A 23,831-nucleotide genomic window follows, 5' to 3' on the forward strand; every position below is an offset into this window, starting at 1 on the left:
GTCTAAGAAGAATTATACTTTTGGACACTAGATGTCATCATTTTCTATGATTTTATGTGGTTATCAACCAGAGTGGCAGAAGAATGGAATACTTAGAAAAGAATATGTTACACTGTATTCTTAGACACCAGAAAATTACATCTCCTCTTGGTTTTCTGAGTACTCTATACTAAAGTGCTGTCAGAGGGATGTGTGAAATACCATCTACTTCATACACCTGGCTGTTAGAAAGCAATTTTATTAAACTTTCCAATGACTGAGAGCAACATTAATGAAGCTTATATACAGACATACTTCGTTTTATTAGACTTCACTTTATTGTGTCTTTTACAAATTTAAAGTTTGTGACAACCCTTTGTCGAGCAAGTCTATCGATACCATTTTTACAACAGCATTTTCTCTTTGTGTCTCTGTATCACATTTTGGTAATTCTCGCAGTATTTCAAACCCTTCACCAGCAAAGGTTGTGGCTTGCTAAAGTTATAGAGAATGGTCAGAGTTTTTTTTAGCAGTGAAGTATTTTTAAATTAAGGTATGTACATTGTTTAAGACATAATGCTATTGCACACATCATGGACTGCAGTGTAATGTAAACAAAAATTTTAAATGTGTCTGGAAACTAAAATATTCACATGACTTGTGTTATTGCAATACTTCCTTTACTTCCATGGTCTGGACCCAAACCTGCAAGGTCTCTGAGGTATGCCTGTAGACCAGATTCTTAAGGACAATTCAGTCTTTGTCTAAAACATGTCCCAGTTTACACAGCTACTTTTCTACTCCGCCCCCAGCATCCATTTTCCAGCCTGTGCTCTTGTTTCAGGATCCAGGTCTCTGCCTTAGATACTCACAGATCCTGAGTCCCTGCCTTTCAAACTGACCAAAGAGCAAATCCCTCTTGACTTGCAGCTATTCTTGGTTTGTGTGACTCCTCCCCAGTCCTGAAGTCCTGCCTTTGTCCCATTAAGTGGGATCCTGTTACCAGCAGAAAGCTACTGCTTTCCTGATTAGGTGAGGTAGCATCTGTAAAGGGCCTGCAGAGTGCCTAGTAGTTAATCAACCCATTAATGGTACAGTATGCTTTCTGGGCAAGTTATTTATCTGACTAATAAAACTTCTTTCTCCTTCAGGCAGTAAGCCCCTCTCCTGGGTGAGTCCTTCTGCTGGGAATCTAGGTTCAGGTCTTGATCCCTCTGCCATAATTAGCCCCTCTAATGCCTATTGTCTTTTTTCCACTTGGGCTGTATTAAAAAAAAATTACCATAGACTGTGCGGAGGCTTATAAACAACTTATAGATTTGTTTCGTATCTTTCTGAAGACAGTTTTCACAGTTTATAACATTCTGCCCTTGACCCAAAACGTGTACTTCTTACATGTAAAGTTTTTCATTCTTTCCCATAAGCCCTAGAAGTCTTTTTAAAATTAATTTATTTTTAATGGGAGGAATTGCTTTATAATATTGTGTTGGTTTCTGCCATGTATCAACATGAATCAGCCATAGGTATACATATGTCTGTAGCCCTAGAAGTCTTAACTTTCTCCAGCAAAGTCCAGCATCTCATCTAAATTAGATATGAGTGAAACTTAAGGTTCGTTTCATTTTGAGGGAAATTCTTCTTGTTTATCTAAAACAGATAGACTGACAGAAATTCCACCAGTAAAGAGGGATTCGTTCAGGATCAACATAGAATTGCATTTTGGGGTTTGCAACTATTGAAGTCATGTGCAGGTCCTCACACAGCAATGAAAGGAGAATGCTTTTATATGGGGGAAAAGGAAGTTGGGCAGCCAGCAGTAAACAGTTCATGGCCTTTCATTGGCTAAGGCCTTGCTGATAAAGGGATCTTTCTTCTTCCTATTGGGCTCTGCTACCCCATCTGGTCTCCTGACTCTGTTTAATTGAGATTTCTGTTTATTCACTTTAGTATACACTGCAGCTGTGAACCCATGAAACCAAACAAATTATATGCTTTCAAAAATATAGTGGTGGGACAGGTATAGAATAGACATCCACTTCAAAATAGAGGAATAGAAAAGAGGAAAGAAGTATTGGGTCCCCCCAGGTAAGTCCAAAACCTAACAAGACAAACAAAAGTAAACCTTAAGTCTTGAGAATAATCCTCTCTGGCTTGATGTTCCACCTACCAGGCCCACTGTGATGGCATAACCTTATCACCCCCCTGCCCCCCACACCCAGCTTGGCTGGACAGGTTAGCAACTTTCTCTGTAAACAAAGAAATAAAGTAAGGATAGAGGTTAAATAACTTTCCAAAGATTATATGGCTAATAAGTGACAGAATTATTATTTTAGCTCAGCCTATCTGATTACAAAGTTGTATTTCAATCATATTATTGTCTTCCCTGACTGAAGACATATTTGAAACGTGTATTGTAGAAGTAAAAAATGGCTAACTTTATACCTGTTTCTCAAGTGTAAAGATTTACTCACAAGAATATCTTGTAATTAATGAAACAAGTAATTATACTTAAGAAATGTATATTAAAAAAAGAAATGTATAAATGTCCAGGTTTTTACTACTAGATTGAGAATCTTATATCTCGCATGGTATCTTTGTATATTTGCTGAAATAATGTATCATTTTGTATGGGAGATGTAGAAGTACACTTGTGTTTGATCATTTTCTCTAATGTTTTTTTTTTACCTGTCTGGAAAAAGCAAATTGTGGTACCAGCTGTTAATGTAACTCTCCATTAATTTTGTGATGACTTAGGTATGGTCTTGAGAAACAGTCGACCTCTGGTATGTGTATCTCCATGATACTTTGCACCAGTGGCTGAAATATGATACCACTGAGAACTTTTGTCCTTAAGAACCATAGAAACCTGGATGTTTATCTAGGGTATGGTGCCGAATTTCCACTCTCTTTAATGAAAGGCAGAAGTGCAAAAGTAAGACTGGAAGGCTAGAATGTCAGGGGACTATTAAAGTTTGGGAAATGTCAGAGGTATCTGGTTTCCTTTATTTACTCCTTCCATTCATTGTAGGATAAAACCTGCAGCTCCTGTCAATACTAGAGGTGTCCTCTCCTGCTCTTGCTTTTATCATCACCCACTAATGGCCTGTGTCAGTGTAACAACAAAGCTCTTTGAATGTAATAAAAAACAGGATACATACATATATATGTATATGCATTTTTTTTTTCATTTAATTGAACAAGTGTGTATTATGCTCAATGTAAAATGTCCTGAATGGGTAGGAAAAAAAACAACACCAGAGTCTACATCTCCACTCTGCCAAAGTGTTAGTCAACTTCAGGTCAGGAGACAGAGACTGCCCAGTTTTGTTTTGTTTTTTTTCATTTAAAACGTTTAAGTAAATTTCATTTTTTAAATTGAACTTTTAACTTGAAATAATTATAGATTCACATGCAGTTATAAGACATAATACAGAGAGATCCTGTGTACCCTTTACTAAGTTTTCCCAATGGTAATGTCTGGTGTAACTATGGTACAATATTGTAACCAGGTTGCAGACAGTGATACAATCAAGAGAAAGAACACTTCCATCGCCACATGGTACCTGGTGTGGTCATCTTATAGCCCTACCATTTCCCTCTTGCTCCCACCTCCTCACAACCACTAATATGTTCTTCATTTCTGTAATTTTGTCATTGCAAAAAATGTTTTATAAATGAAATCATACAGTGCATAACCTTTGCCACCCCATGGACTATACAGTCCATGGCATTCTCCAGGCCAGAATACTGGAGTGGGTAGCCTTTCCCTTCTGCAGGGGATCTTCCCAACCCAGGGATCAAACCCAGGTTTCCCACATTGCCGGTGGATTCCTTACCAGCTGAGCCACAGGGAAACCTAAAACATAACCTTTAGGGATTGGTTATTTTCATTTGGCATAGTTTTCTGGAGATTCGTCCAGACTCTTCCATACATTGATAATTTGTTCTCTTTTCTTGCTGGGTGGGATTCCATGGTATGAATGTACCACAGCTGGTTTAATGGTCACTTCCAAAGGACGTCTGGATTGTTTCTAGTTTTGAGCTGTTATAAATATAAAACTTTATATTTATAAAGCTGCTATAAATATTGGTATAGGGGGTGTGTGTGTGTGTGTGTGTGTGTCTTTATTTGTCAGGGATAAATGCCCTGGAGTATAGTTCCTGGGTTGTGTGTTAATTTTTCAAACTGCTTTCCAGAGTGGCTGTACCATTTTACATTCCTACCAGCAATGTATGAGGGATCCAGTTTCTGCACATCTTTACCAGCATTAGATGTCTTTTTGTTTTAGTCATTTTGATACACATGTAGTGGTATCGCTCTGTGGTTTTCATTGGCATTTTCCTAATTGCTAGTGGTATCAATCAGCTTTTCTTGTGCTCATTTCCCATCTGAATGTCATCTTTGCAGAAATCTCTTTTCATATCTTTTGCTCATTTTCTAATTAGATTTTTTTTTTAACTGTCGAGTTTTGAGCATTTATATATGCATATATATTCTACACACTGGTCACTTGTCTGATATATGGTTTGCAAATATTTTCTCCCAAACTGTAGCTTGCCTTTTTACCTCCCTAACAGGGTCCTTGCAAACAAAAGATTAAAATTTTGGTAAAGGTTGGTTTATCAGTTTTTCCTTTTATAGATTGTACTTTTGATGTCAAAGTCTCAGAATTGTTTGCCTGGCACAAGATCCCGAAGATTTTCTCTTATTTCTTTTTCTAGAAGTTTTATGGTGTTATGATTGACATTTAAGTTCGTCATCCATTTTGAATCAGTTTTTGTATAAGGTATGAAACTTTGGTCAAGGTTCATGTTTTTGTTTGTAAATGTCCAGTTGCTCCAGCACCATGTGTTGAAAAGATTCCCATTTCTCCCTTAAATTACTTTTTCATCTTTGTGAGAAATCAGTTGCGTTATTTGTTGGGTTCACTTTGATCTATTGATCTATGTGTCTGCCCCTCTGCCAATTGATATAATCTTTATTACTGTACCTACATGATAAGTTTTAAAATCAAGTAAACTTCCCACTTTTTTCAAATGTCTTAGCTATTATACTTCCTTTATTAGTCCAAATAAATTTTAAAATAATCCTGTCTTACATCTACAAAAAATGCTGCTAGGATTTGATAATAATTGTATTAAACTTGTCCATTGGTTTCAGGAAAATTGATAGTTTTACTATGTTGTCTTCTGATCCATGAACTTAGTATGTGTCTGCATTTATCTAAATCTTTGATTTTTTTAATTGGCATTTTATAGTTTTCAGCATATAATCACTGTATATGTTTTGTTAGATTTACAGCTATTTTATTTTTGAGTAATTGTGGATGATATTATATTAAAAATTTTAGTGTCCATGTATTCATTGTTAGTGTAAAGAAATACAGTAGATTTAAAAATTTTTTTTCAGATTCTTTTTCATTACAGGTTATTACAAGATGTTGAGTATAGTTCCCCGTGCTGTACAGTAGGACCTTGTTGGTTATCTATTGGTTATGCTATATAGTAGTGTGTATCTGCTAATCGCTGACTCCTAATTTATCCCTCCCCGTTTCCCTTCCCCTTTGGTACCCTAAGTTTGTTCTCTATGTCTGTGAGTCTGTTTCTGTCTTGTACATAAGTTCATTTGTATCATTTTTTTTTTTTTTAGATTTCACATACAAGTAATATCATATGAGATTTGTCTTTTTCTGTTTGACTTACTTCACTTATATGATAATTTCTAGGTCCATCTTGTTGCTGCAAATGGCATTATTTCATTTTTTTATAACTGAGTAGTATTCCATTGTATATAGGTGCCACATCTTCTTAATCCATTCCTCTGTCGATGGACATTTAGGCTGCTTCTGTGTCTTGGCTGTTGTAAATAGTGCTGTGGTAAATATTGGGAGGCATATATCTCTTTGAATTTGAATTTTCTCTGAATATTGTGCATGTCTTTTCCCCTGAGTTTTGGATTTTTTTCCCTTTTTTTCTTTTTTAATTATCAAAGTTTGATAACACATTTACAGGAGACTTGGAAAATACAAAGCAAAGTTACATACAGTTTCACTATATATTACAACTGAGAAATGCAGTCTATTTTTATATGTTTATCTTGTATCCTGTGACCTTCCTGAACCAACATTATCAGTTCTAGGGCTGTTTTTGTAGATTCTGTGGGCTTTCTGACATAGATAATCATGTTGTCCACAAATAAAGACAATTTCATGGCACCCGAAATAGAGGCTTTCTTGTTACTGGTTGAGGGTGGGCATTCTTGCTTTCTGCAAGGTTCCACTGCTACCTCCCTGGATCCTCCTTACAGCTCCTTATGTAGCCATCCCTGACATCATGAGTGTGTGTGTGTATGTGTGTGTGTGTGTCTGTCTGTCTGTCTGTCTGTCTGTCTGTCACTGCTCAGCAGGAATGAAAGTCTGAGCTTTACCTGGTCTTCTTTTTCCTGCTGGGGGACAGTGGGGCTCCTGTTACTACCTGGAGATGTTGGTGATCTAGGCTCTCTGCTTGACCTTTGCTGGTACAGGATGGGGTTAGGCCACGTGTTTTCTAAGGGATTTTGTTCCAGTGGGTATTTCCTAAAAGTTTTCTGTTTTGCTGTGTTGTCCTATTCCTGGTTCTTTGGCTGAAGAGAAAAGATTTTTCTTGGTTTGTACGCGTGGATATTACCAGGTTCTGACTTCTCCAGCACACACTCTGGAATATGCAAGGGAAAACGAAAATTCAGGGAACTCATCACCAGGCTGGCTTCAGGAGCTGATACCCCCAGCCATTCTCCCTCCTTGATCTCACTTTTTAGTTTTATTAAGTCTGTTTTGTAGGTGATGTCCAGGGTTTTTAGTTGTACTTAATGGGAATAAGGAAAATTATGTTCACTGCGTATTCCAAGAAATGGAAGTCCTGTCCCCCATGAGGATATAATTTTTAGTGTTTTATTTATGAGAAATCACTATTTTCAAGTTTTATATAATCATTAAAACTGCTTGTGTAAGCTTAGTAAATTGAGTGGAAACATTAGAATTGCATTACTCAATGCTCAAATTTTATTTTGTAGTTTAAAATCGTTGGCCTTTTGATAGTGTTTCACCTTCTATGTTAGAGATGATGTGGGAGTTCAAATCATGAAAGATTCAATGAAAAAACAGAAAGAGAAATTAAGGAAACAATACCATTCACCATTGCAACAAAAAGAATAAAATACTTAGGAGTATATCTACCTAAAGAAACAAAAGACCTATACATAGAAAACTATAAAACACTGATGAAAGAAATCAAAGAGGACACAAACAGATGGAGAAACATACCGTGTTCATGGATTGGAAGAATCAATATTGTCAAAATGGCTATTCTACCCAAAGCAATCTATAGATTCAATGCAATCCCTATCAAGCTACCAACGGTATTTTTCACAGAACTAGAACAAATAATTTCACAATTTGTATGGAAATACAAAAAACCTCGAATAGCCAAAGTAATCTTGAGAAAGAAGAATGGAACTGGAGGAATCAACCTGCCTGACTTCAGACTCTACTACAAAGCCACAGTCATCAAGACAGTATGGTACTGGCACAAAGACAGAAATATAGATCAATGGAACAGAATAGAAAGCCCAGAGATAAATCCACGAACCTATGGACACCTCATCTTTGACAAAGGAGGCAAGGATATACAATGGAAAAAAGACAATCTCTTTAACAAGTGGTGCTGGGAAAACTGGTCAACCACTTGTAAAAGAATGAAACTAGAACACTTCCTAACACCATACACAAAAATAAACTCAAAATGGATTAAAGATCTAAATGTAAGACCAGAAACTATAAAACTCCTAAAGGAGAACATAGGCAAAACACTCTCCGACATAAATCACAGCAAGATCTTCTATGACCCACCTCCCAGAATATTGGAAATAAAAGCAAAAATAAACAAATGGGACCTAATGAAAATTAAAAACTTTTGCACAACAAAGGAAACTATAAGTAAGGTGAAAAGACAGCCCTCAGATTGGGAGAAAATAATAACAAATGAGGAAACAGACAAAGGATTAATCTCAAAAATATACAAGCAACTCCTGAAGCTCAATTCCAGAAAAATAAACGACCCAATCAAAAAATGGGCCAAAGAACTAAACAGACATTTCTCCAAAGAAGACATACAGATGGCTAACAAACACATGAAAAGATGCTCAACATCACTCATCATCAGAGAAACGCAAATCAAAACCACAATGAGGTACCATTACACGCCAGTCAGGATGACTGCTATCCAAAAGTCTACAAGCAATAAATGCTGGAGAGGGTGTGGAGAAAAGGGAACCCTCTTACACTGTTGGTGGGAATGCAAACTAGTACAGCCACTATGGAGAACAGTGTGGAGATTCCTTAAAAAACTGGAAATAGAACTGCCATATGACCCAGCAATACCACTTCTGGGCATACACACTGAGGAATCCAGATCTGAAAGAGACACGTGTATCCCAGTGTTCATCGCAGCACTGTTTATAATAGCCAGGACATGGAAGCAACCCAGATGCCCATCAGCAGATGAATGGATAAGGAAGCTGTGGTACATATACACCATGGAATATTATTCATCCGTTAAAAAGAATTCATTTGAATCAGTTCTAATGAGATGGATGAAACTGGAGCCCATTATACAGAGTGAAGTAAGCCAGAAAGATAAAGAACATTACAGTATACTAACACATATATACGGAATTTAGATAGATGGTAGTGATAACCCTATATGCAAAACAGAAAAAGATACACAGAAGTACAGAACAGACTTTTGAACTCTGTGGGAGAAGGTGAGGGTGGGATGTTTTGAAAGAACAGCATGTATATTATCTATGGTGAAACAGACCACCAGCCCAGGTGGGATGCATGAGTCAAGTGCTCGGGCCTGGTGCACTGGGAGGACCCAGAGGAGTCGGGTGGAGAGGGAGGTGGGAGGGGGGATCGGGATGGGGAATACGTGTAACTATATGGCTGATTCATGTCAATGTATGACAAAACCCACTGAAATGTTGTGAAGTGATTGGCCTCCAACTAATAAAATAATATTAAAAAAAAAAAATCATGAAAGATTAAACTAGAAGTCATATTATTGATGTTTTAGAGCTTTGTCTGTTTTAATCAGATGAGCACTTAGATTCTTCAAAATTACAAAAATGGTTCCTGTTGGAGCAGTCTAGGAGCTGTCATTTTTCAGACCACTGAATAGAGGTGACTTTTTGGGTAGAATATTATTTCATTTGACTAGAAACATAGTTTTAGACTATTATAAATATTTCATCCTGCAGAGGAATTTGGGTATAGGATTATTATTAAACCAGAAGTTCAGGATTCTAATTTTTCATTGAAAAGTGGAACAATAAGCCTTACTGGTTTGTGTCAGTATATCAAAACACGTTTCATATCACTTTTACAGATTGAAGTTGTTAAAGAAGAATTTAATGAACACTTAGAAGTTGTAGACAAGATTAACCAGATCTGCAAAAATCTGCAGTTTCATCTAAATAAAATGAGAACTTTTGAAGAGCCTCCTTTTGAGAAAGAGGCTAATATTATTGTGGATAGATGGCTTGATGTAAGTGATAATTTGATTGACTAGAAATTCTACTTTATAACAATTAAATTGATCTTTTCTTTTGCATCTTTAATGTTTTTATCTAATTACAAAGTTCAAAACTGCTTATTATAAAAAAATGTTCAAATAATATAAAATTTATTACTTTGAATTTAACTTTACCCCAGAGTTAGGTACTATTAAGAAATGGGTCCATACTCTTAGATCTACAAGTGCATACTCAACTTATTTAAAATAAACTAGTTAATATATTACTCATCTATGCAGGTTATTGATGTTCAGCTTTGTATTTATTTACTAATTTTTGGTTGAGTAGTAAAGATACTTTATGAATTACAAATTAAGAATTTGTATATTTTGAGCTGGATTTTTGAAAGCTTCTTTTATTATTGTGGTTTAGAAATGAGGAAGACTATTTCTTTCAGTTGTTTATAAACTGCAGCAAATCAGCTAAGTTATTTTTGTAGAATAATGAACTACATCGTATATTAAAGCAAAATTTTTGTTGGTAAATAAAGCAAATAATTTAGCAAATAAAGGTAATCTAAAATTTTATCTTAAAGTTGTGTTTGACTGAAACAGTGGTTCTTATACTTTTCACCATTCAATGTATTATTTTTATTTTTTAACTATGGCAGATCAATGAGAAGACAGAGGACTACTATGAAAATCTTGGTCGAGCTCTAGCTTTATGGGACAAACTTTTTTACTTAAAAAATGGAATTGATGAGTGGACTGAAAAGGTCCTTCAAGAATTGGAATTACATCAACTGACTGAAGAGGAAACAGAAAAACTGAAGGTGATTGAACAGAAATAGAACATATGTCCTTTTTATAGACATTGGCATTTTACTGTCAAGTTTGCTTTCTTGAAGAGGGATAGAGAAGTCACAAAGAAATCCTTTATTTCTTTCCTTATTCCTCAAGGGAGACCTGAATTCCATTGTCTTCTTTGTGGTAATCCAGGAAGATGTTAGCAGGTATTAATGTGCGTTCATAGACAACCTGGAGGTTCATAGGTAAAAGTGACCTCGGGGATGGGTCAAGTGTGTGGCAGCTTGAAGCAGGATCTTAGTTCTGTGGCTGGGAATGAACCTGTGCTATAGTAGTGAGGGCGCTGCATCTTAACTACTAGACCACCAGCAGCTAGTGACTAGAAGCTACGCTCTGGCTCTTGGAAAAGAGTGTTTTTTGGAAAAGAATTTCAACAAAGAGACATAAAATAGTGAAACAGGTAGCTGTCTTTTTATTAAGAGAAAAGTATATATGGATAGGCACATGGATGGCCTCAGAGGACGAGAGGAAGAGAGTCATGCAGTTACATGTGGTTCAATGTAATATAAAAATGTATGTATGCATGCATGATGACTTTACAATATACCAAGTCTGATGCTTCAAATCTTTTTTTCTCTAACTTTGGTCAGTTTATTCACTTTTAAGTTTATATATCCATTTTTATACTTTTGGAAAAGACTTTTGAAATGTGTTATTGCCAGAGTGTTTCACTCAGTTATAACATATGCCTGACTCATGAAAACACTTAGTTTTGTATCTCCCAGGACTCTGTCAAAAATCAAGTGGTTAGGGAAAATTCAAAACTCTTTTAGTTGCTAAATATTTTCAGTAACAATCACGGGTACCAGAAAATAAAGTATAAAATAAAAATATATCTTCTATTGACATTGTGTGTTTTAGGAAGAGTTACAAGTCCATGAACAAAAACCTTCAGAATTTTCTAAAAGAGTGGCTAAAATACAGTTCCTGCTTCAAAGCAATGAAATACCTCTTGAATTACAGGTAAGAGAATTTTTGTTTAAAAGTTGCAATTAAAAATGCTCTCTATCCTCAATAGTAATATTTATAAACCAGAATTCTAAAACTTAAAACCTAAAATAAAAACAGGGTCATTATTTGATTCACCTTTATTTGTGTCCAACAAAATTTTTAACAGTCAGCATAATTTATTATATTTGTTCCAATTTAGAATGAGTAATTTTTTGCATTGTTTTATTCTTAATTCACTTATTTCACGGACCTCTTTTGTGGAAGGGGAGATGTTACTGTGCTCCCATGTAAAGTAACAAAGGTTTCCTCATAAGTGTTCTTGGGCATAGGAGGGAGTAATATGGCTCAATGATTCCAGGTTTATTAGTTGTTAGACAGAAAAACAGAGATATTGCCCCAACTGTGATTTTCTGTTGTATGGAGAGATTTGTTACTTAAATCAAAATGCAAAAGTACCCGAACATGAGCTCTGGAGTCAAACTTTCTGGGGGAGGGCCTTGCTCTGCCACCTGCCAACTTTGTGGTCTTGGGCAAGTTGCTTATCCTTCTCAAGCCTGAATTTTGTATATAAAATACTTACCATGATTCTGTGTACATAATAAACAGTAAATGCTGGCTATTTACTTTTTTATGTATATGCTTTAATATTATTTTCCAATGAGCACCATGAGATAGTGCCTCAACTGGTATGCTAAATAAAACTTGTTTCAAGGGGAAGAATTCAGTTACTCTCTTAGAAAAAAATTAGAATGTCAATTTCAGTTTTTCATGTTACTCTTTTTTTTTTTAACAGCAATGTTTAAACTGTTGTATCATCATGTAGAACAAGGGAAAATCAGAGAGAGATGATTTCACATTGAAATGAACGCAGTTTCAACTCATTCTTCAGCAATGCAGTTGTCTTAAAATCTAGTTAAATCAAATCTGTGACAGTACTTCACATGTTTCATAATTTCAGGTCATGGAGTCTTCTATTTTGAACAAGATAGAACATGTGAAAATGCGTTTAACAGGAGGATCCACCTGTGGTGCAGTCAGTGGCAGCACAGCTGAGCTGAGGGAGGATCTCGACCAGGCCAAGACCCAGATTGGAATGACCGAGTCTCTCTTAAATGCCTTGTCCCCTTCCGACAGCTTGGAGATCTTTACTAAGCTAGAGGTACTTGCTAGCTACTTCTCTTCTGTGGCTCAGATTTATTTTCACACTTATTTCTGGTGGTCTTATCCTTTTGAAATTAATGCAAATAATTATTTTAAAAAATGAAAGCCTGGGGAGAGAAGTCAGAAAAATAATTTGCGTATGTTTCACCTTTTAACTGGAGAGGGAAATGGCAACCCTCTTCAGTATTCTTGCCTGAAGAATACCATGGACAGAGGACCCTGGTGGGCTACAGTCCATATTAAATATCAAACAATTATTGGCCACAAAGGAATTAAAAGGTGAGTGAGTTAGTGAAAGTTGCTGAGTTGTGTCTGACTCTCTGATCCCATGGACAGTAGTTATAAGGTGAAACTGTAAAATACATTTATTGGGGCTTCCCTGGTGGCTCAGATGGTAAAGAATCTGACTGCAATGTGGGAGACCTGGGTTCGATCCCTGGGTTTGGGAAGATCCCCTGGAGAAGGGAATGACTTCCTGTCTGAAGAATCCCATGGACAGAGGAGCCTGGTGGGCTATATAGTTCATGGGATCACAAAAGTCAGATTTGACTGAGTGACTAAGCACATACATTTATTATCTAAGAGAAAGCAGATCCACCCAGTAACAAATTATCTAGGTTTTAATAGAAACAATGGATACCTAATATTCTGTGTGTAAATTAAGCCCATTTTAAGTATTGTTTGTTTGTTTATTTATTTAGGAGATTCAACAACAAATTCTACAGCAGAAGCATAGTATGATATTACTTGAGAATCAAATAGGTTGTCTGACTCCTGAACTCTCTGAATTAAAAAAGCAATATGAAAGTGTCAGTGATTTATTTAATACCAAAAAAAGTGTTTTGCAAGATCACTTTTCTAAGTTACTGAACGGTGAGTGCAATGCTTCCTTACTGTTTCTGGGAATATTGAAAAATGAATAAGTACTGTGAACACAAAGGCTAATTAATCTAAGCTTCACTTAGAGATGATGGTTGCACAGAGCCTATTTAAGGAAATAATATTCAGATGAATCTTTTGGGAGCAAACACCATTGATGTATGCCTGTTATAAAAGATATGTCTTTTGTTCAAGTCCCAGATCTTTATTTCATGAAGGAGAGGCACCTGGGTCCTAGTGTTTGACCTGCCCACTGTGGTCAGAGTCTGGGGAGATGCCTGTGAGCAGGCTGCCCTTGTAGGTTTCTGTGTGTGTCTTGTATGATTGGAAAGGAGGTTTGGTATAGAAAATATGCCACAACTATTGTGTAGGTTCTTTTAACCCTCAAAATTACGTTTTAGTTTATTATCATTTTACAGTGACTTGTACCTATGGCATAGGGAGCAAGTTTCAGAATCTCTCAATTTAACAAGGTATACAGCTTCCTTTGTTTTTTCCTACAGATCAGTGCAAGAACTTTAATGACTGGTTTGGCAGCATTAAAATGAACCTCAAGGAGTGTTTTGAACCATCAGAAACAAAAAAGAATGTGGAGCAAAAACTACAAAAACTTTCTGTAAGAAGACATATATAAATTTCATTCAAAATTTATCAAAATTAAAATATTGGAGGCAGAACTGTATATAAGTAGATAGGATAATAGTTATTTTGACTTAGTAATTTCCGTACATAAAGGTAATATTTAAAAAAAAAAATCTGACCTTTTCTCAAATATTTTGACACTCTATGTTTACTGGGTAAAGTTGCAAGTGACTTAAACAGAAAATAGTTTTCACAACTTTTCTAAGATGCTGTTTAACTTTAATGTTTGCTGGTGAATTCAGTTGTGTTGAAATCATATTTGATAAAAAGAAATAAAGGCTTTACTTAATTTGGCTCCACTCAATTTCCTGTAACAGATTGCTTGACTTTTTATAGAATCTCTTCCCAGCCACATTTTTTCTAAAAATTGTAGTTGAACTTTAATATACTGCTGAGGGGAGTGAAGTAGAAGGTAGCTTGAGATAAGAGGCATTAATAGGACATTTAAAATGTGTATGGCACCCTCAATTCTAGATCACTTTATGGTAGATTATCAAGTATTTTAGGTGATAAGTTATGCTCTCCAGCTTATTGATGGCATTAAATGTCCCCAGTATATTCCTTGCTTTGGTAATAACCATTCTTTATCAACAGAATAATTTTTCTTCTTTTTTTTCATTTAGAGTTCCGACGTTTTTCTTTTCTTTAAATTTACTCATTCCATGGGTCTCAGCAATTGATACTCAAACATTGAAACCCAGATGTTGAAATAAAATTCTGATTTGACAAAGTTGAGTAGAGAATAGGCTGTCTGGTTTTACATCTTGATTGCCAGAAAGGTGCACATATTTAGGAGAAGTTGAATGGAATGTGGCTTTCCCGGTCTCTGTCCCACTGACCCACACGGTGGCATCATTTTGCTTGATGTGATTCCTAGAGAGTCAGATGCAAACGCCAATGTACACACACAGTCTGGAACTAATATAAATAATCTTTTGATCATTTGTCATTGGAGTTAGCTGCATCTCCATCGCTCTTCTTTTACAGAAGAGGTTATGAAGATGGCTTGTCTGTGTACTGTCTTGGAGAAGTATCACTGGGGTGACAGGGACCACACTGAGGCTTGCCTGTAGGATATAATTCACTTTTTGTCTTTCTTAAGGATTTCTTGACTCTTGAAGGAAGAGGCAGTGAAATCCAGCAAGTGGGAACTGTACTGAATCATGTGAGAAAACATCTGCCCAAATCACCTGTTAAGAAGCTTAACAGTTGGATCGTAAGTCAAGAAGTTGAATTAGAAAAAATGGAGTCCATATGCCAGGCACGAGCAAAAGAGCTGGATGAGTGCGTGCAGCAGCTACTGAGGTAGGAAGTAGAGGTGATCTTTCATAGTGAACTCACTGTAGAAGTTTACTCATATAAACTCTTCATGTGTACTCTGCCTCAGTGCAGCTTGCAGTGGGATACATATACACACGAATTTCAAAAGTAAAATATGTACTTTCAAACCCGTGTTTGACACTAGGGATACAGAGGTTTGGAGAATTCTTCAAATTATGGCAAAGGTTCAGGGGAGAGCCCACAAATATTTTCTGTTTGTTTCTTATTCTTTATGATATATCTCATACTCATGCTCATCGCTAAGTCATGTTCGACTTTTTGTGACCCCAGGGACTGTAGCCCGCCAGGCTCCTCTGTCCATGGAATTCTCCAGGCATGAATACTAGAGTGTGTTACCATTTCCTCCTCTAGAGGTTCTTCCCGACTCAGGGATCAAACCCAAGTCTCCCACATTGGCAGGCGGATTCTTTACCACTCAGCCACCTGGAAAGCTTATGATATATATTTATGGCTTATTAGAATTTCACTATAATACATGCTATTATTATACAGATTTTAATGTTATAATTTTGCCTCTAAATTTGTTATTTATCACATTATTTTGTATATAATGTTACAAAGTTTTTTTAATAAAGAATAATTTAAAAAAAGTTAAAAACCTGGTTGGTTTACATGATTTGTGCCAGTGTTTTCTTCAGATAGACACTTTTTGCTGATTTCATATTTTAACATGTGTGATGTTGTTTTAGACTCCAGAATGACCACAGAAACCTGAGTAAGTGGTTGACCAATCAAGAAGAAATATGGAAAGAAATGGAAGGAACACGAGAGAAAACTGAGCTGTTTTGCCAAACTCTAGCTAGAAAGAGGTATGGCTGATCTTGCACAAAATGTGTTTCTTGGGGATATGGTTTCTGAAGGTGTGTTGTGGCTCCTATAATCTTCCAATGATATTTGGAATTTACAGGGAACAATTCGAATCAATGGCCCAGTTGAACAACTCTGTGAAGCAATATGGGATTACTGAGGAAGAAGAAATAGTAACGGAATCAACACATTTGATTGATAGATACCAGACATTATTGAGACAAATATGTGAAATTGACAAAGAGGATAAGTTACCTCCTGCCGAGGACCAGAGTTTTAATGATCTTGCACATGATGTAATTCATTGGATAACAGGGATTAAAGACTCCCTTATGGTTTTGAATTCATCTGAAGGCAAAATGCCACTTGAGGAAAGAATCCATAAAATAAAGGTATAACTGTGGAAACTAAATGTCAGAGGTCAGGATGAACTCCAATTTTTAAAAGATTTAGAGGAAAATTGCAGAGATTTGTTTGTTAATGGAAAATTGGATCACTGTGGATTGGGTGAGAAATTCAGATGACTGAGCTTACAAAAGAGAAGGGCTGTGATGGATCTAAAATTATTTTAATGCATATAGAAAGGAAAGGTATATCCTCTCTTTGTGAGAACAGTGCACAGTTATTATCTATCTTCACTGAGAGCAGATATGAAATAAATGCTATAAATTAGAACTGCAGCAGGTAGGAGTTTGCTAGGATGTTAAAAGAATAGATGTCAGTACATCAGAGGCATTGGCAATATCAAAGTCAGGGCTGGAGATGAGCTCATTTTCAGAGTGGATATGTACAGTTCCTAAAGGGTATTAGATCCTGAGTGGGTTGAGTATTTCCTGGTTTATCAGATACTAACTATAGAGGAAGATAATGGTCAAGTTTCAAGGGTTAGTTTGACATACAGAAGCAATCAGAATTGTTTGGGATCACATCTGAAAGGTTTTCCAGAGAAGGTGAATCTGAAGTAGTGTTTCCAAGAAGAGAGGAACTTTACTGGGGCAAAAGAGGAAAATCAAAGTACAGAGAATGAGAATTAATTATGTTGTGCTGGAGAAACAGGAGTTGGCCTGTGACACTGTGCATTTTCCTATAGGAAGCCAGATACCCATTCTTAGGTATATAAAGGCGCCTTGTTCAGGTTGTTACCCCAACTCTTTATTTATAAATAATGGTGCAGGTTGGAAGGAGGATTTGCCAGGGATTTTTTTTTTTTTGTACATAATTTCTTTAAGTACATTTGAGAATTGAGAAGAGAGTAGGTAACATGACAGATGTTTACTGAGAAGCAATTCTATACAATGTGAAGGATATCTTTGTATTTGGGGCATATGTAAAAGTGAAAAGGAAATTTTGAAATCTACTCCACAGTTAGAATCTCTGAATGATGTTTATAAGTAAAAAGATATCATATGTAATCCCCAAGTAGTATGAATGAGATTTTAAGATCATTTTTATTTAATTTAGGAAATCATTTTACTAAAACCTGAAGGGGATGCTAAAATACAGACCATCATGAGTCAGGCTGAGAGCAGCCAGGCTCCAGTGGTTCCAAAGACCCTCACTGATATCAAGAACCAGTGGGACAACACACTCCATTTGGCCAACACATATCTAAGGTAAAGGGCATGCCTTCACCATTTTCATGATTTTTCATTGCACAGTGAAGCCATAACAAGTGTGTTTTGTCTACCTTCTGGATGTAGATATAATATATCTGTTGGAGAGAAAGTAATCTCAGGGACAACCACAGTATTGAGGCAGAAACAGAGACTAGTTCTCTGGATCAGACATGAAACTCGCTGTCATAACTCCGTTTACTTTGGCTGGTGCATCAACCCACCGTCGGTAACAAATTAACATTGTCTATCATTCCACCTTCAATAACCTCCTCCTGTACCAAAACTCCTGTCCCCAGACAACCTCAGTGTTTACATTACTATAGGATAATTTATGGTTTTAAATATATATGCTGAGAGAAACATTTATAAATGTCTGAATTACGTGGACATAATTCTGGTGAAAATTCTTAACTCCTTTCACATCAAATCATGATACATTTAGTATTCGGTGGAAATGTAAATTTCATATTTTTATAATGAAGCAGTCAGATGAAAATTAAAATCAAGTTGTAGGAAACATAAGCTAGTTAGTTGCCCAATATACTGCTTGCTTATTTGTTTTACTTAAATGAAAAAGAAAAACATAGAATAATTATATTTAAACATAATAAAAACTGGAATAGTTTGAAATCTAAATTATCAAACATTTTTCCTCAGATCAAATTATATAATGAAAACAATGGTTTTTTAAAGTCATACTGCAACTAATTTTTATCTTGATTTCTGAGTTAAACTTAGGGCCATTTAGGATGTTACAATGCCAAAGAAGTCTCAAGGAATAATGTACAGTAGTGTTATTTTAATGCTTTTTATAATAATGCATGTTGTATGATGCAAAATGCTGCTTTGTTGTGTTATGTCATTTGATTTATAAACTATTTTGTAAAATTCAGCCATCAGGAAAAGCTTCTACTAGAAGGCGAGAAGTATTTGCAAAGTAAGGAGGATCTGAGATTAATGCTCACAGAACTAAAAAAGAAACAAGAAGTGGGCTTTGCTCTGCAACCTGGTTTGCAGGAGAAGAAAGCTCAATTAAAAATTTATAAGAAGTTCCTCCAGAAAGCACAGGATTTGACATTCTTACTAGAGGAGTTAAAATCTCAAGGAAATTACCTTTTAGAGTGCACTAAAAATCCCAACTTTAGTGAAGAGCCGTGGCTGGAAATCAAGCATCTACATGAGAGTCTTCTTCAACAACTACAGGTGAAATGCTCAAAACAGAACTTTAAGTGATTGTCCTAAGTATGCATAATTATGTACTATTTGTGTATGGGACCATTTTTTAGTTCTTTTGGAAAATCCAAAGCTTAGATACAAATACTAGCTCCACAAAATGGAGGAATCAATTTGGCCAGTTTTGCCAGAGAAATCTAGTGTGTATTATTGGATGATAGTATTATCTCCTGTCATCAAAGTTCTCCTCTTCAGGTATTGGAAGGTTTAAAATTTTTTTTCCAGGCCCTCCACAGTGAAAATGTGGAGTCCTAACTACTGGACTGCCAGGGAATTCCCTTAGGCATTTTTATGTAGGTGATAGTGTCAAAATTGTCCATGCAGCATCCATCCATCCATCCATCCATCCATCCATCCATCCATCCATCCATCAGTCTATCTTTGCATTCATCCATCTATCCATCCACATATCCATCTGTCTTCTATTGTGATAGTTGTATCCATTATTCTGTATAAACTTTATCAGGTTTCTCCCTTGAGTCTTTCCACATGATCTACAATAAAAGAATTAAGAAGTAAAATGTCATTTTGTCATGAAGCATAGTATTATCTTAAGAGAATTGCTTATATTCTTTGCACACTGCAAGTTGGATTCAGTGTAAGGATTGCCTGGATTAGAAATCTCACTTACACAGATAGCAGGAGTTGTGCAGAGGTGAAGATTATGCTCACTTGGCTGTAAGTTATTTAATTGCTGCTTTTCTCATCAGGTGTGGTCACCTTATTTTCTTACTCCAGGAAGAAACCTTGACAGTGGTTTTGCCCTTGAGTTAGGATTACTTTTTCCCAACTTTGGGGTTTGATTCTTAGGAAAGGAATCTGAGGTTAGCTTGATTTCACATAGTCTCATTTTTGAGAAGGATAATTGAGAGAGCTGCTTTATTATGGATGTTTGTGATTTGTTGATATAATTTGTAGTCATTTTCATTTTGTAAACCTCTGACAAGTTGTTTTCGGGAGTGAAATGAAAGCAAAGAAACATGGGGTGGGGAACAAATAAATATCTTAACACTAAAAATTTTACTTAACTGGATGATTTATGGTCTTATTTCTGTTTCAAGATGAACCCTCATAAAATAAATATTTATGAACAATTTATTTTTTTCTGAGTGAGATAATTCAGAGATATAATTCATACATTGTCAATGTTTTATTTTTAGGATTCTGTGCAGAAACTAGAAGGTCATGTTCAAGAACACGACTCATACCAGCTTTGCGTCACAGACCTAAACACTGCATTGGACTATATCTCTAAGGAATTTGTCTGTTTTTCTGATAGGCCTGTGGATGAAAGAGCAGTTGAGGAAAAACTGCAGAAACTGCAGGTATTAAGCAATATCCAGAAATGATAGGCATTTAAAAAAATCAATATTAATCACAACTTGACAAATCAGTGTCCTTGATCAGAAATTCAAATGCTGAAAGGAAAGAAATAAAAAAAGAAAAAGAAATTAAAATGCTGAAAATGCTGTTCAGATAACTGTTGGATAAAGTCCTATCTGGTCATGAAAAGTGGGAATGTTCTTCGTTAGTGAGCAAATCCATTTAAATTTGAGTTGGACGGTATTCAGCCCTGTGGACCCTCAGAGATAATTCCACTCATGACCAGTCAGCAACTGCTGGAGATCTCTGTCTTAGGAAAAAGCACAGTGATTCCAGGAGATAACTGGGTAGTCAAATGGTGCTCCTAACACAATAAGGCCAAAGGGGAGATGGTTCAATCTTGCAATCATCACAGGTGGATGGGAGTTGTTTAATTTTCACTGTCTTTATTTTCATACTCATGGGCTATCTTAGAACTCTCTGCAGATGGAGAGCTTTTAAAATTCCCACCCTCACTTCAACAACCCCTCACCTTATACAGTAAGCATTGCATCTCTTTACCCGCATTCTCAAAACACATTCCTTGGAAGCTCACTGTTTGCACAGTCAACACATGCAGTGTCCTCTGGAAGAAAACAGTGAAGCATGTTCTTTACTTTGCTGCTTTCACAGTCCTTTGGAGATTGCATGGGGTGAGTCTCAGGAAGCACTAGTGGCTTGAGTTTGGGAATTTCTGATCTCTTCTTTTTAGGAACTTGGGAATCAAGCAAGACTCCCCCTTCAGAATAGCTTGACACTCACAAGGCTACCTCCCTCTCCCCTTTTTTTTTGGCCACGTGGCATGCGGGATCTTAGTTTCCAGACCAGGGGTTGAACCTGAACCCCCCCCTGCAGTGGAAACGCAGAGTCTTAACCACTGGACCACCAGGGAAATCCTACCTCCCTTTTTAACAGTGATAATTTGACAATTGTTGAGTGTCATCATGTCCAAGCCCCTGTTTGGGTGCCTCAGTTGAGTTCAGTTCATTCACTCAGTCGTGTCTGATTCTTCGCAACCCCTTGAATCGCAGCACGCCAGGCCTCCCTGTCCATCACCAACTCCCGGAGTTTACTCAAACTCATGTTCATCGAGTCAGTGATGCCATCCAACCATCTCATCCTCTGTCATCCCCTTCTCCTTCTGCCCCCAATCCCTCCCAGCGTCAGGGTCTTTTCCAATGAGTCAACTCTTCGCATGAGGTGGCCAAGGTATTGGAGTTTCAGCTTCAGCATCAGTCCTTCCAATGAACACCCAGGACTGATCTCCTTTAGGATGGACTGGTTGTATCTCCTTGCAGTCCAAGGGACTCTCAAGGATCTTTTCTAACACCACATTTCAAAAGCATCAATTTTTCAGCACTCAGCTTTCTTCACAGTCCAACTCTCACATCCATATATGACCAGTGGAAAAATCATAGCCTTGACTAGATGGACCTTTGTTGGCAAAGTAATGTCTCTGCTTTTTAATCATTTGGGTGCCTCAGATACTGAGAAAAGTATAAGACATGAGCTATAGTTGGAAGGAATCTCAGAAACTATCAAGTTCAGATTCCTCATTTTATATATGATGAGCTAAATGACAGAGCGGGGGCTACTACTTCAGTCTTCTGACCCCACTAGACTTCTGTACTTGAGTGTCTCATAGTTATTTGTGGTTCAGCATGTCCAGAAAATAACTCATCATCTCCTTCCTTTTCTCTATACCCCGACTCCTTTCCAGTGAGCCTGCTTCTTCTCCTCTGACTCTGAATATCTACACTGTCTCTCTAGGCTGCGAGTCAGAAACCTGGATATCCTTTCTTAGGCTGCCTAGTCTAGACGGACATCACGAGTTGTCTCTTTCATCTCTGGGTTATCCTCCACAATTGGTCTCTCTGCTCTTACCCCCATTACCGCTGCTTTAGAGAAGACCCTCATCTCACAGATGCCTGTGTTTGTTAGGTGTCTGAATAGGCTCTCTGCCTGCGGTGTCACCCTCGCTGGTGCAACTTGCCCATGGCCACCTTGTATCTATCCAGAATGCAATCTGGAACTCCCTTCTTCCAGCTGAAAATGTTTCAATGACCTGTGCATATTTGTTAGCATCTATCTTTCCATATTCTATTACAATTGTCTGTTTACTTCTGTGTCACTCTCACTAGGCTATAGGATTGTTAAAGGACTATATTTTACTCATCTATGTAATTTCAAAACTTAATCATATTACTCTCATGAATGAATGAATACTTATTGTGTAGTCCATTAGAAGAGCGAGTAATAAATACAACATAGTTCACCTAGTAACTTTTAGGCTTATTCTGTTTCAGTAGTAACATCTGTACCTGCTATAGTTTATCAAATTCCTTTTGAGTCTGGAAGTCTCAAATTAGGCTCATTCATTTAAGCATTTAGTAAATATTGATTGAGTTCCTGCTTTATTTAAGATATTGCATTTGATTGATTTAAGCTTTTCTCTGGATTTTAAATGTTAGCACTAGATTCATATAAGCACATACTAAATGATTTTTTTCTTTTTAGAGCCTTGCACAAAGTAGGCACTTATTATTTAGTGTTTAGGTTGTGTTTGATTTTAGTATTATTTATATGTTAATTAGTACCTTGAACAAAATATATACTCAACAAATATGTGTTGGCCATTTCCTCTGTTCTAGGAATGGGTTGTAAACATATTCTTCATTACTTTTTATAAATGTAATCTTATAAAACCTTCTAGTATCTTATAAAAATCTGTTGGGGAATTTGATCTGGGTCACTACATTAGTTTAAATTTTGCCCAGCATTTCTTCTTTGTGATATGGGTTGATACGTTTCTTACAAAGCTTCCCACTAGTGAAGCAGAATACTCTATAATTTACAAAAGTCAACCAACTCTTGTGATAATTGAACAGTGATACTTTTGTGACAATCTTTTCTCTGCTCACAGGAACTAGAGAATAGTCTCCATTTACAAGATGGCACATTAGAGAAGATTTTAACTTTAGCAAAATCCATCAAGCAAAATACATCTTCAGCAGGACAGAAGATGATTAAAGATGATATAAAATCACTGAAGTGTAAACAAAAAGATTTGGAAAACAGACTTGAATCTACTAAGCAGGAGATGGAAAACTGTCTCAACAGCATTCTCAAATCAAAATGCTCAACAGAAAAGAAAGCAAAATTTCCGCTGCCAGGCAGAGAGGAGCAGGTCACTTCTGATGTACAGGAGTCCACTGAGGACTCAGCTGCAGTGGAAAAATTGGAGGAAGACTGGGAAATAAATAAGGTTAGTGCTTGTGATTGCAGCTCTAAGACATCATGTCTGCGAATGAAGAGGTGGTGTTGTTGTCGTGAATCAAGCCTCCTGATTTCATAATTAAACCCTCAGTGTGCTGGCTATTTATGATGCTCACTTGTAAAAAGAGCCCTTAGGAAACTGTCCAGGATTTCAGCGGTGAAATATTA

The 23,831-nt window shown here is 36.5% G+C and overlaps 1 protein-coding gene across 7 annotated transcripts in view; it reads left to right on the forward strand.

The window, feature by feature from the left end:
* The window catches only part of SYNE2 (spectrin repeat containing nuclear envelope protein 2), a 317,663-nt gene that overhangs the window by 133,389 nt on the left and 160,443 nt on the right, over positions 1–23,831 (forward strand). For all 7 annotated transcript variants that reach the window (XM_065941349.1, XM_065941346.1, XM_065941351.1 and 4 more), the window contains exons 33-45: positions 9,403–9,561; positions 10,200–10,361; positions 11,257–11,358; positions 12,305–12,505; positions 13,209–13,380; positions 13,890–14,002; positions 15,131–15,333; positions 16,059–16,178; positions 16,277–16,568; positions 17,638–17,789; positions 18,686–18,995; positions 20,186–20,350; positions 23,311–23,652. In XM_065941349.1, coding sequence (XP_065797421.1) covers positions 9,403–9,561; positions 10,200–10,361; positions 11,257–11,358; positions 12,305–12,505; positions 13,209–13,380; positions 13,890–14,002; positions 15,131–15,333; positions 16,059–16,178; positions 16,277–16,568; positions 17,638–17,789; positions 18,686–18,995; positions 20,186–20,350; positions 23,311–23,652 — 2,493 coding nt within the window. The remainder of the gene's footprint in view (positions 1–9,402; positions 9,562–10,199; positions 10,362–11,256; positions 11,359–12,304; positions 12,506–13,208; positions 13,381–13,889; positions 14,003–15,130; positions 15,334–16,058; positions 16,179–16,276; positions 16,569–17,637; positions 17,790–18,685; positions 18,996–20,185; positions 20,351–23,310; positions 23,653–23,831) is intronic.

Source organism: Muntiacus reevesi, chromosome 7 (genome assembly GCF_963930625.1).
Source record: "Muntiacus reevesi chromosome 7, mMunRee1.1, whole genome shotgun sequence".
Classification (NCBI taxonomy): Eukaryota; Metazoa; Chordata; class Mammalia; order Artiodactyla; family Cervidae; genus Muntiacus; species Muntiacus reevesi.